This window comes from Phoca vitulina, unplaced genomic scaffold, assembly GCF_004348235.1.
Source record: "Phoca vitulina isolate PV1807 unplaced genomic scaffold, GSC_HSeal_1.0 scaffold4, whole genome shotgun sequence".
NCBI classification, from domain to species: Eukaryota; Metazoa; Chordata; class Mammalia; order Carnivora; family Phocidae; genus Phoca; species Phoca vitulina.
Window position 1 is genome coordinate 61,133,352 of NW_022589707.1, and position 11,425 is coordinate 61,144,776.

At 46.0% G+C, this 11,425-nt stretch overlaps 1 protein-coding gene across 1 annotated transcript in view; it reads left to right on the plus strand.

Moving 5' to 3' along the window:
- PON1 (paraoxonase 1) overlaps positions 1 to 10,898 on the plus strand; it is a 32,112-nt gene extending 21,214 nt beyond the window's left edge. Inside the window, exons 8-9 of the mRNA XM_032401249.1 lie at positions 7,423 to 7,551; positions 10,385 to 10,898. Of these exons, the coding sequence (XP_032257140.1) occupies positions 7,423 to 7,551; positions 10,385 to 10,543 (288 nt within the window). The 3' untranslated portion in view covers positions 10,544 to 10,898. The remainder of the gene's footprint in view (positions 1 to 7,422; positions 7,552 to 10,384) is intronic.
- The last annotated feature ends 527 nt before the right edge of the window (positions 10,899 to 11,425 follow it).

An 11,425-nucleotide genomic window follows, 5' to 3' on the forward strand; every position in this document is an offset into this window, starting at 1 on the left:
ATCCAAGGGCCCCATGATCTGAACCACTGATTTATTAAGTCCCCCAAGCTGAGGGTCAGATCACTCCAGGCATTCACTTGTGTCCTCATGTGATTTAAAAAGATGACACACTAGCAGACTCATCAGGCATGAACACACAACATTCTGTTTGGATAATGGCAAAGAGGTGGCGATAGTGTTCGAGGCCATCCGATCTGGGAGGACAGCTTTTATAATTAGAGACATTTCAGTGTGCAGTAAGGACAGGCTTTGTTGGCTCTCATTTAAGGCTTATTGGATGAATTTGGTCAGGGCTTTGCTTGGCTGTTGCTTGGGTGTTGTTTAAAACACGTCGGGCACGCTATTACGGCGTTGACCGAGTCTCTCTATTTTGAGGGCAATAGAGCATCTTTGAAAATACGCCCTCCCACTGGGCCGCTGGGGTGGCTACTCTTTCTATGCACCCAGTCTCTGTATCTCCTAAAGGGTTTGTTGCTATAACTTATATCCACGCTGGGACATGAGCTTCCTGATTGCCAGAGGGTGTCATCCCCGCATGAGCTGGGAGGTGGAAGACAGTAGGGACTGCCTCAGGTTTCTGCAGGCAGACTCAAATGTTTTTCCACATATCCTGCCCCCACCGGGGCTTACTCCCATCATCCACCCCTTGGCTTGCCGTGGTCCCAGCCACAGGATTAATCCCTCTAGAGCAGCCCAACTGTCAATGCAAAGGGTCACCTGTCAGGGCTCGGGAGTGATCACCAGCCGAACAGCCCCTGGTTCAGTCCACGGCCGCGGTTTCTTCCTGCTTCTATCCAGACGGTGTCAGTGTTGGGCTGAATAGCAGCTGCAGTTCACGCGGATGGGTTCCCTCGACTAGATCCACCCCCACTCCCTCTCCACAAGCTGCAAGCGCTGCCATGGAATTGGGGGTCGATGCATCTGGAGGATCTACGTATTCCACGGGGCCAGTAGCCTGTGTTTCTAGAGACCGTGGGCTGGTGGGCAGGGTGCTCCCATGCTGCGGATCGGAACGCCACTTCGTCAACATGGGGGTCTGAGCCATGGCAGAGATGCGTGGCAGGAACATATTCTCAACCCACCCTTTGATAGGAAAGGAAGTTCTTAATTTGATATCCTCTTCCTTCCCGACAGGTTCCCCGCCCTGGAGCCGTACTGCGTATAGGGCTAGGAGCTGTTGCTCTAAGGAGTATATGGAATTTTCTGTCCCCTTCCAGGGCTGGGACCAAAATCCTAGGGGTACTCTGTCCTTCCGTTATCCCCACCACAGTGCGCAATCCATCTGGAGTCACAGACACATCAAACCCAAATAGTAGCCCTGCTTGCGAGATGCCCAGAGCTGTAATCTACTTCACTAGTATGTTTGCTTTCTCAAAGGGGACTTGCTGTCCTGATCCCCAGTCCTACACATGTCCTTTGTTTATCAGTCCATATCAGAGACAGAGACACGATGCCAGATGGGGAATAAAAGCCCTCCAAAACCCCCAAATCCCTACAAAGGTTTGCACCGCTTTCAAGTTCTTAAGGGTTGTTAAGCTTGCGCCTTATCAATCACAGCTTCTGGAACGTTTGTCTTGCCCAACCAAATGACTCCCAAAAGCCTTGTGGCGGATCCTGGGCCTTGAATTTTCTGTGGGTTCGTGACCCATCTTCTCCCTTGCAGCAGTTCCAGGAAAGCTTGCAGAATGCCCTGCAGCATGTTCTTGGATAGTTTCTCCTATCTCTTTATGCCCCCAAGCAATTTATATTGTTTAACAGCTACCATTTTTTGAAGGGGTGGCAGGCCTACTGGTTCCCAGTGGGTGTTTCCCCTCGGCACTGGTTTGATTACTCGAACCAATAGATTCTCTGGTATTGGAGAAAGAAAAACCTCATATTCCTGGGGTAGTAGGGAGGAACACTAAATTTCGTCAAAGAACTTTCTTAACCATAACCGTTCGCTCTCTGTAACCATTGGTGGTGCTGAAAACTTCTGAGGGTCACCATGTGTTAGCGTACATTTGGATCCAGGCTCCACCAGAGCTGTCACTCCTGGAGGACCAGTGACGAGTGAGTTCAACTTGAGGCCTCTGATCATCTGTACCTGCCCTCACTTGGAGGCAGTCCTGGCCTGTACCTGTTACCTGCGGTATGGGAGGCACCACCCCCAACAGCATTGCATTCCCGAAGTTTCTGCTGGAGCAGGCAGGGCATCAGGGACGGTAAGGGGCAGATGGAGCAGGTCTGGATTGTTGTTCAGGTTTTATGGCTTTCCACCTGCCAATGAACACAGTGTTGGGTTGTCAGTTTTTCTGTTCAGGCGAGGTCCCTACGGCAATGAGGTTAAACCACATTTGTTTGTGGGTTATTTTTACTGGACCTTTACGGCCAATCAGGATAGTCTTTAGGTTTTATGGGTGATCTCTCTGTCTCAAGTCTTTCCCACAGCCCGTACCAGTTCCGGGATTTGTCAGTTTTCCCCAAACCAACAATGGATTGCCCAACATTATAAATATCTTGTCCCACAACTGGGCTCAACCTGGACATGAGTGTCCCATAACAGGTGTTGGGGCGACCGGAGTATACCACTTTTCATTCTTGCCGTGAATGTGGCCTGATTAGGGCCTTCAAAGACAGAGGCTGAGGTTGCCTGTCTCATTCCCAACTCCCTAAGGATTGTTGTACCTCCTCTGTAGATTTTCAGGGTTCCACATGCCCAGGGAGGTGTCCCTCATTGGGCCAAACCTCCCTGCAGGCTAGAATAATCCAGTCTATAAGGGAGTGAGTACTTTGAACCTGTGAGCGCCATGCCGGTGCTGCTGGGGAGCAGGGTGTGTGGTGAAGTTGCTCATTTTCTCTGCTTCCTGCCCAGACAAATGCCATCTGCCCCGTATCCCATAGGTGCACTAACCATGCTAGGATCCTTGCCCTGGCCTTTTGCTGGAACTTGGCAGCTGTATCAATAAGCTCAGCGGAAGTACATTCTCTCTTCGTGAATGTCTCCTCAGTTGGAGGCCGCCCTGCTGGCTGGGGTCGTTGTGGTGCTTTTGCTTGCCTTTGTACTCGGGGTTGGACAGCATGGGGCATTTCGTTCACTTCACAGCATGTCCTCTTCCCTCTCCCCCATTTTCCCAGGCATTCCACCTCTTAGTGTCCCAATCAGATCTTGTCACAGCGCTCGGACCTTGATCCTCGGCAGCTTGGGCCCTCCCAGCTTTGCAAAATGGCATGCAAGGTCTTCAACTTATTATTTGCTCTCTCCTCTTGTCTGCCAGCCCCGAGGCTACAGAGTAGTGGGCACCCACACGTCCTTCTCTAACTGCAACTCTTCTTCCCACTTTCTTTATTTTTAAGTTAATTATTTATTAAATAGTTGGCACATTAACTTCAGGTATACAACATAGTGATTGGAGAACTCTGTACATTACTCCATGTTCATCACGAGTGTCATCGCTGTCTGTCACCACTGTCACCATACAATGGCATTACAGTATTATTGACTATATTTTTCATCTCTGTGACTTAGGTATTTTATACCCGAAGTTTATACCTCTTCATCTCCTTCACCTATTTTGCTACCCCCCCACCGCCTTCCTTCCCCTCTGGCAACCCCCAGTTTGTTCTCTGTACTTGTAAGTCTGTTTCCCTTGTTTCTTTGTTCATTTGTTTGGTCTTTTTAGATTCCACAGATAAGTGAAATCATATGGTATTTGTCTTTCTCTGTCTGACTTATTTCACTTAGCATAATATCCTCTAAGTCAAGCCATGTTTTTGCAAATCATGAGATCTCAATCCTTGTTATGGCTGAGTAGTGTGTTAAATCAGCTTGGGCACCGTCCCCAGGCATCTGCCATGGGGCCCACCCTTCCCCACGTAGAGGTCAATGGCCAACTCGGGATTTTCCCCAAGGATGCCTCTTTCCTAAAGCCCATTTCTCTGGTCTCCTGGCTGGCTCACCAATTATTAGTTTGTAATCTGGGGAGCTTCCTGGGTGCAACCTGAAACTGGTCCCTTGCCCCCATACACAGAGGGCAAGGAGAGATCAAAAAAGAAGGCAGACCACTCCAGATTGTGGGTGGAAGGTTTAATAAGCAAGGGAAATTTCATACGAGGCTTGTCTTGAGCAGTCATGAGACAAGTAGATCTCCACACCCACCGACCAGAATCTTAAAAGTTTTTATAGAGGTCTTAACTGGATTCAGCCACATATACTGTCCAGATGGTCTCAATAACACATTACTCTCTCAAGGCTATGTCCTTGGAACAGCTCCCACTGTGGAAACAGTGGAGAGAATGTACATCCCAAGGACAGGGGAGGGGTTAAGGAGCCTCCAGTTGTCTGGGTCCAGCTTGAGGATCAACTGGTGGTCATGTCCTCTCGATGACCTCATTACTAATATTATATATTTTACTTATATTTTATAAGTGAAATACAATATATTTTATTTATCCTCACTATTGTCTGCCTCTTCCACTAGGGTGTAAGTTCCAGAAGGACGGGGTATTTTCTCTTTGTTCCTGGAAGAATTCCCCACACATAGTAGGCATTCAACAAAGACTTGTTCAATTAATACGATGGAGCTGGGTATGCTTCAGGGGTTTCTCTTCTACCCCTACCGATTATGATCTGATCTGAAGGTTTGGGTCAATGGAGGTAAACACACAAAGGAGAGGAAAGAGAAAATAACAGTAAAGTGGAGCAGTGTGAAAGTAATCTCCTGTCCCTTACAAACAGGACCTGACTCTCTTGCTGTAGTCGCCCCAGCCTGAGGCGCTGTCACCAGGCACTGTGGGGCTGTTCCCGTCAGTACATCCAATGTACTGTCGTGAGGGCCTTCACTTCGAGAAAATTACCTCAAAGCAGTATCCAACGTAGCATCATGTTTGACATGAAAAATCATTGGCGTGGCCAACTTGGTATTAGCTGAAGTAAAATGGAATTTTACACACTCCTACTGGCTGAGGGAATGAAAACAAATGGTGGTTGTAACAATAAGTACTTCTGTAAATTGAAAGTTAAAGAATTTTATAAGAATAGAGCCTAATTCAATATATATTTGACACAGAATGATAAAGACACTGGTCCTGCCAAGGACCTACTTTAGATTTGGCTCCCACTTCTGGCCGCAGGTCAGGCCCCTGTCTCCTGACATAACAATTCAGTTGAGTCTACCCCTGTGACTGTCATGTTCTTTTTTCTTTTGAAGGAACAGATTAATCAAGACCAGTTAATTCATTATTACCTGGAGTGTCAGGGAATTTGGTAAATGAGCTGAGACTGATCTTAGAATTTGCGATGAGATGTGGGTAGATTTATGTCCTGTCAAAATGTGGTATACACATACAATGGAATATTATTCAGGCTTAAAAAGGAATGCAGTCCTAATACATGCTCCAACATGGAGGGAACTTTGAAGACCTTATGCTAAGTCAAGTAAGCCAGACACGAAAGGACAAATATCGTGTGATTCCACTTATATGAGGTTCCTGGAATAGTCAAAATCATAGACAGAAAATAGAATAGGAGTTACCAGGGGCTCACGGAGGGAGGAATTGGGAGCTGTTGGGTACAGAGTTTCTGTTTGGGATGATGAAAGTTTCTGGAAATGGATAGGGGGTAGCGCTTGCACAACCCTGTGAGTGTACTAATGTCACTAAATTGTACCCTTTAAAATGGTTAAAATGACACATTTCATGTTATGCATATTATACCGCTATAAAATAATCCCTTCTCCACAAAAAGAAAAAAAAAAAAGAAAAAAGAAAAAGATTCCAGGACACAGCCAATGAATCAGTCCCACTTCAGTGCATTTCCATTCTCTAAAAATTGGGATATTTGTTAACAGAGGACACAATTTTTTCCAATGAGAATCATTTATTAAGTTTCCTTCATCAAGAAAAGTACCATCTTCCACTTGGCTTTGTGGAGGCTTGAAATGTGTCGGTTGCATGCATTGTAGTGAGTGAGTTTTGCTAGGAATTAGAGATTTGCAAGACAAGAGTTAATTGCTGGGCCCAAAAGGGGCTCCCTGCTGGACTGTCAGCCCCTCCTCAGCAGGAGCCAGGCCTGCCACTTACCTACCCACTCTCCCAGGAGCTGAGCTGCTTGCAGAGCACATGGTCAGAGCTCAGTAATCGTGTGTCAAATGAACGGGGCTCCCCGGGCTTGGGTGTCCTTCTCTTCTCTCACCCCCAGCTCACATCTCTGTAGGCTTTCAACGGCCATGCAATTCACCAATTGGCTCTTACCCCTTCCAAAGATAACAGCACAGAACCCGGAGACACCCATTTTCCTCATCTAAAGAAAATGGCGGGATCGGCATAGACTATCTATAGACACTGTGATGGAAGAGGGCTTGGGGGGACAGAGAAGGCCTGGGGCTGATTTTGGCCAGAGGATGTCTGCTTGGCCGCCTCCTTTGGCCAACCTGGATGTCTCCAGGGTAAGAATGAATGATGGCTCTGGGTGGAGGCTCTGGTGCGAGGCTTGAGCCCTGCAGCCCCTTCAAGGACGTCGAGGGGGAGAGGTCTCATTTAGAGTAGGAAGTACGGGGCAGGGCCGCCGCGTTGGTTTGCTGCAGCCGCCTGCCCACACTCTGGCCTCTGCGGTGAGTCACCACCAGCTATTACACGGTCTCTGGGCACTGAGGGATGCTGGCCTCTGTTTGAGGTACATGGTAGATATTACTTCTCCAACGGAGAGCTAGAGGTAAACAAATAGATGTGATTTCTCCCCAGTAGAAGGCAGCCAAGATGATGAATGGTGGAATTAAGAATCATTGGTATTATTTATGATCCTGGTACGAAGCCTCGACAGCAATCTGTGCAGTTGTGACGTGCTTGCAACTTATATTTAGAAAATAAACAGCAGAAGAACAGGGAGTGGAATAACATCAAAAAACTAAAGAAGAAACTTTTCCCCAACTCCACGGCAAAAATTAGACCCTGGGTGATCATTTCTCCTCTGGCTGCACAGCCATTGATTAGCCATTTAAGAAGAGCCTACATTTCATCGATGTGCTCATCAAAAATGAATCTACATTGCCTGGTTGTTTTCTGAATGCTTATAAAAATATCATCTGCACATGCCGTTTTAGAAGGAACTGTTTTATGCCGCGCTTAAAAACCTTTTCTTCCCTTCGGTTTTAGGTTCATGCGCAGATGTTAGTCCGAATGATTTCGTCGGACTTCTAACAGTCTTGCTTGGCTTTCCGCATCTTCCCCTTCCCTCCTCTGTCCTGGAAACTGATGAAATGCTAGCATAGATGGGAAGCCCGAGGAATTCCCCAGGCGCTATTGAAACGCAGCAGAATTGTGTTCTGGAACCAGCAGGGCGGTGACCAGGGAGGACAAGACGAAAGCTTCCCCTGACATATTGTTCCGACATCTCTCAATTGTTTTCACTTTCTGTCCTTCCTTCTCTCCCTGGTTTTAACCTGGAAGTCCCTGGACCTTAACACACTCGTGGATAACATATCCGTGGATCCTGTGACAGGGGACCTTTGGGTTGGATGCCATCCCAATGGCATGAAGATCTTCTTCTATGACTCGGAGAATCCTCCCGCATCAGAGGTTAGTTTGAAAAATAAAGCAGATCAGCGACCTTATTCCCCGCTGTTTCTCAGTTGGAAACATAAATCTCAATTATATGTGCAAATATAAGGAGGGACGCGGATAGATGATCCAAATGAGATATAAAAAGAAGTTTGACTTTGGGAGGCATTTTAGTCAGAGTCTAGGCAGGAGACAGATGGTACATTTAAATTGGGTAATTTGAGGGGATTTAATAAGGGCACTCTATACAAAGGTGTGGGCGCACGTAGGGAAATGAACAGAAGATAATGCATTACCTCAGGGCTAGCGAGGGAGGCAGGAAATGGTTACCAGAAATCGGAACGAGAAGAGAGCTGCGTGTGGAGAGGGTCCTCTGAGGGGAAGCTGGCCTCTGGTTGGGGGACGTAGACAACCAGTGGGGACCCTGGAGGGAGGAAGCCTGGAACCAACACCCTACCTCCCTCTCAGTCCTACCATCGCCCTGCTGTTGCTACTCCTTGGCCTACCCTGACCCAGAGCTGGGGGGGCAAGGGAGACTTCCTGGTAGGCTTTCGTGAGAGTCTCAGCAGAGTAGAGGGCTGGGCTAGGGTAGCCAGCCCTACACTGGAGTCCCTGTTTTCACTTCGGTAATGACTTTCTTCAACCTGGGAATTCACAATAGTTTAAAACATGGAATGTACGGCCGTGCTATGGTCTAATCATTTGTCACTTGCCTGTCCTTTGAACCCCCTCTTCCCGTGGGTCAGTGTATGCACAAGTTAATACAATGCACCAGTCCTAGTGTGCAAATGGCCATCCTCTCTAAACCTTCCCTGCAGAATGGGAAGATCAGTCACTTGCTGGAATTATTTTGGTTTAAAAGATCTTTCCTTCCATCTTCGTTATAGTACCCAAGGACCCCATTTATGTTCATGGTCTTTACTCGGCGGACTATTTTGGCACTGCAAACAAGAATTTGAAACGCACTTTGCCATAGGCATTTGAACATTTACTGTGACTCATCTGGGGTTTTCTATTTTGAGTTTTTCAGTATGTATTTGTTGTACTTGTTATTTACGTTAAATAACCGATACAATTTTTGACATAGTTTACTGCTATGTATTCTTTTTAAAGCTTAGTTTTAAGAGTCAGTCTCATTCCCACCCACCAAAAAAAAATTTTTTTTTTAAAGCCCACATGTCATGAAATAAATAAATAAATAAAGCCCATGTGTCTTAGATTAAATAAACCCCAAACCAAATGTGTATTTCCAATTACTTTATGGCCCTTCATACCCTTTCTCTCTAGGCTTACAGGACAATCGTATTATGTTTAATGGCAATCCTTTGTGCCTTTTCCTGGTTCTTAGCTATTAAGATTGCTGTATGGTATGTTTAACAGGAATTGGAGAAATGTATGCTGTGGCGTGTTCACTGTTCAGAACAGAGCAGAATGTTAGATTCTAATTTGCTCTTGCTTGTTAGCTCATCTGGTGAACTTAGGTCATTTGCAGTAGCATGGACTTGGTTTGCTGTTCTGGAAAAAGTGCTTCCTTCCTAATGATGGATCTGGTAAGGAATAGTAAAAAGTAATAACAATCCATTATCTAATACCCTGCCCCACAGAACAGTGACTGACTTTTATTAGAAAGAGGCTTACTTAAGTCAAGGTGCACCATCACCTATTTGCCAGTAAGTAACTACTACGTCTGTCTTTTGGGTTGGCTGTTTTGGTTTTTTTAAAGATATATTTATTTATTTTAGAGAGAGAGAGAGAGAATGCACGCACTAGTGGGGGGAGGGGCAGAGGGAGAGAATCTTCCAGCAGACTCCCCACTGAGTGCATTGCCCCCACGCTGGGCTCCATGAGATCAGGACTTGAGCTGAAAACTAAGAGTCTGAAGCTTAAGGAACTGAGCCACTCAGGCGCCCCTGGGGCTGGCTGTTTTAAAGAGGTCCTTTTAAATGCTCCCATTAACCCTTTATGTATAGGCACCGGCCCCCACTAGTCTGCCGTATTTGGTGTTTTTATATGTAAGTATCCTTTCTTCCCAGACATTGTATTTTATCCTAAAGATTTAAAAATGATAGGAAGTTAGAGTTGAAAAGAAACTTAACCTAGTCCCACGCACTTTGTTCTACAAATGAGAAACAAATGTGAAGCTGAAGATCCAAAACAGGACCCTGGGCCCCTGCCTTACAGTGTGCTCTTTACTGTGGTGTGGAGTATATGAAATTGCCATTTTATTGGCCCAAATGGCCAAATATCAGCTACTGCATGTGATCGGCTTGGCACGCCACTTCTCTGTTGTTAATGACACGATCATATTTCTGCTCAACTAAATGACGGAAACTGAACTTACAAAATCTTATATGTTTAGAGTTGGAACCTTAAGTTCAGAGGAACAGCTGAGTGTTGTACAGAGATATGTTTTTTTTTTTTTAATTGCCAGAATTTAAAAAACAAGAATTAAGTGTAACCACCCAAATTCCTAGCTTATCTGTAAATATGCAAAACTGGCCTGAATTCTAGCATGGCAATAATTTAACTATTATTACTGAGTAACATCTCTCCCCTCCTCCCCCATTTCCCATAGTCCCTACTACTTCTGGGTCTCCCACCCAGGCTGTGTTACTCACTCCTATTTCTTCCCTAGGCTGGGTAGGCCTATTTGTCTCTATCTCTTTTCAAGAGCGCCTGCTTAAAACCTGTCATTTTGCCATAAGGAAACCAGTGTCTTCCATAAAGAATAATTTTGGAACAAAATATGATTTACCTACAGGCTTCTTCACATGGAGAAGTGACCCATCTTTAACGTTATGTTTTGAGTGACTTTAAAAGAAAGAGTAGGCTAATGTTATTTCTTTGATAGGTGATCCAAATCCAGGACATTTTAACAGAAGAACCCAAAGTTACACTGGTTTATGCAGCAAATGGTACAGTGTTGCAAGGAAGTACGGTTGCGTCAGTGTACAAAGGGAAGCTGCTGGTCGGCACCGTGTTCCACAAAGCTCTTTACTGCGAGCTCTAGCAGGTCCATCTGCCCCCAGGCCATGGATGCCGTGAGCCCACCATTTCAACTGCTTGCCACATCTCCGGGGACCACAGTGATCTCATCTGAACAGTGAATACTGACCCTCCATTTGGACATCTGAAAGGATGAAAGTGCTGTTTAACCGGGAACAGAATCAATGCATAAGGCTTTTTTGAAAGCACGGTAGCAAATCAGTCTATTTACCAATAAAAATCCTATCAATAAAATGGCTAAAATTGCTGTGTCGGTTGTCAGGCCTTAAATCATTTAACTGTGTGTGATCCAAATGTCCTTTCCCTAAGACGTGTGTCTTAGGGAGCACGTGAGCTTATTGCTGCCTTGCTGAATCTTGTTTGGGAAACAGAGGAGCAGGATGATCTCACGAGTCGTCCCAGCCTGCAGTCCTCACTCAGGGGCTCTGGTTCACCTGCTGGGAAACTAGATGTGACCTACAAAGTTCCCTGGGCTCCAGGCATCCCTCCTTAGCAAAGCCATCGGACATACTGGCACAATCTGACTCCCATTTCCCCTTCGATGGAGGACTTTCTCAGTAAATAGAAACCGAAATGACCCCCATTTCTCCTTTTACTCTGACTTACTCAATTCTCCGGTAGCGATGACATGTAGGAAACTCTTTTAACATTCTTGGGAGTGTCTGCTATCTCAGCATAAACTCCACATTTTCGTTGCTTTGACCCAGTGAAAAGAAGTTTGTTCGCTTCAGTGATTGAAGACAGACTGAAGCCCGTAATCAACTCAGGTAAAGCTAAATGGCCCCAAAGACAGTATTCTTACAAGTGCGGGGCGGGGGGGGGGGGGGGGGTGTAAATTACATATTTTTTTTCACTGGGCCAAAGCAACGAAAGGGGGGCCCAGACG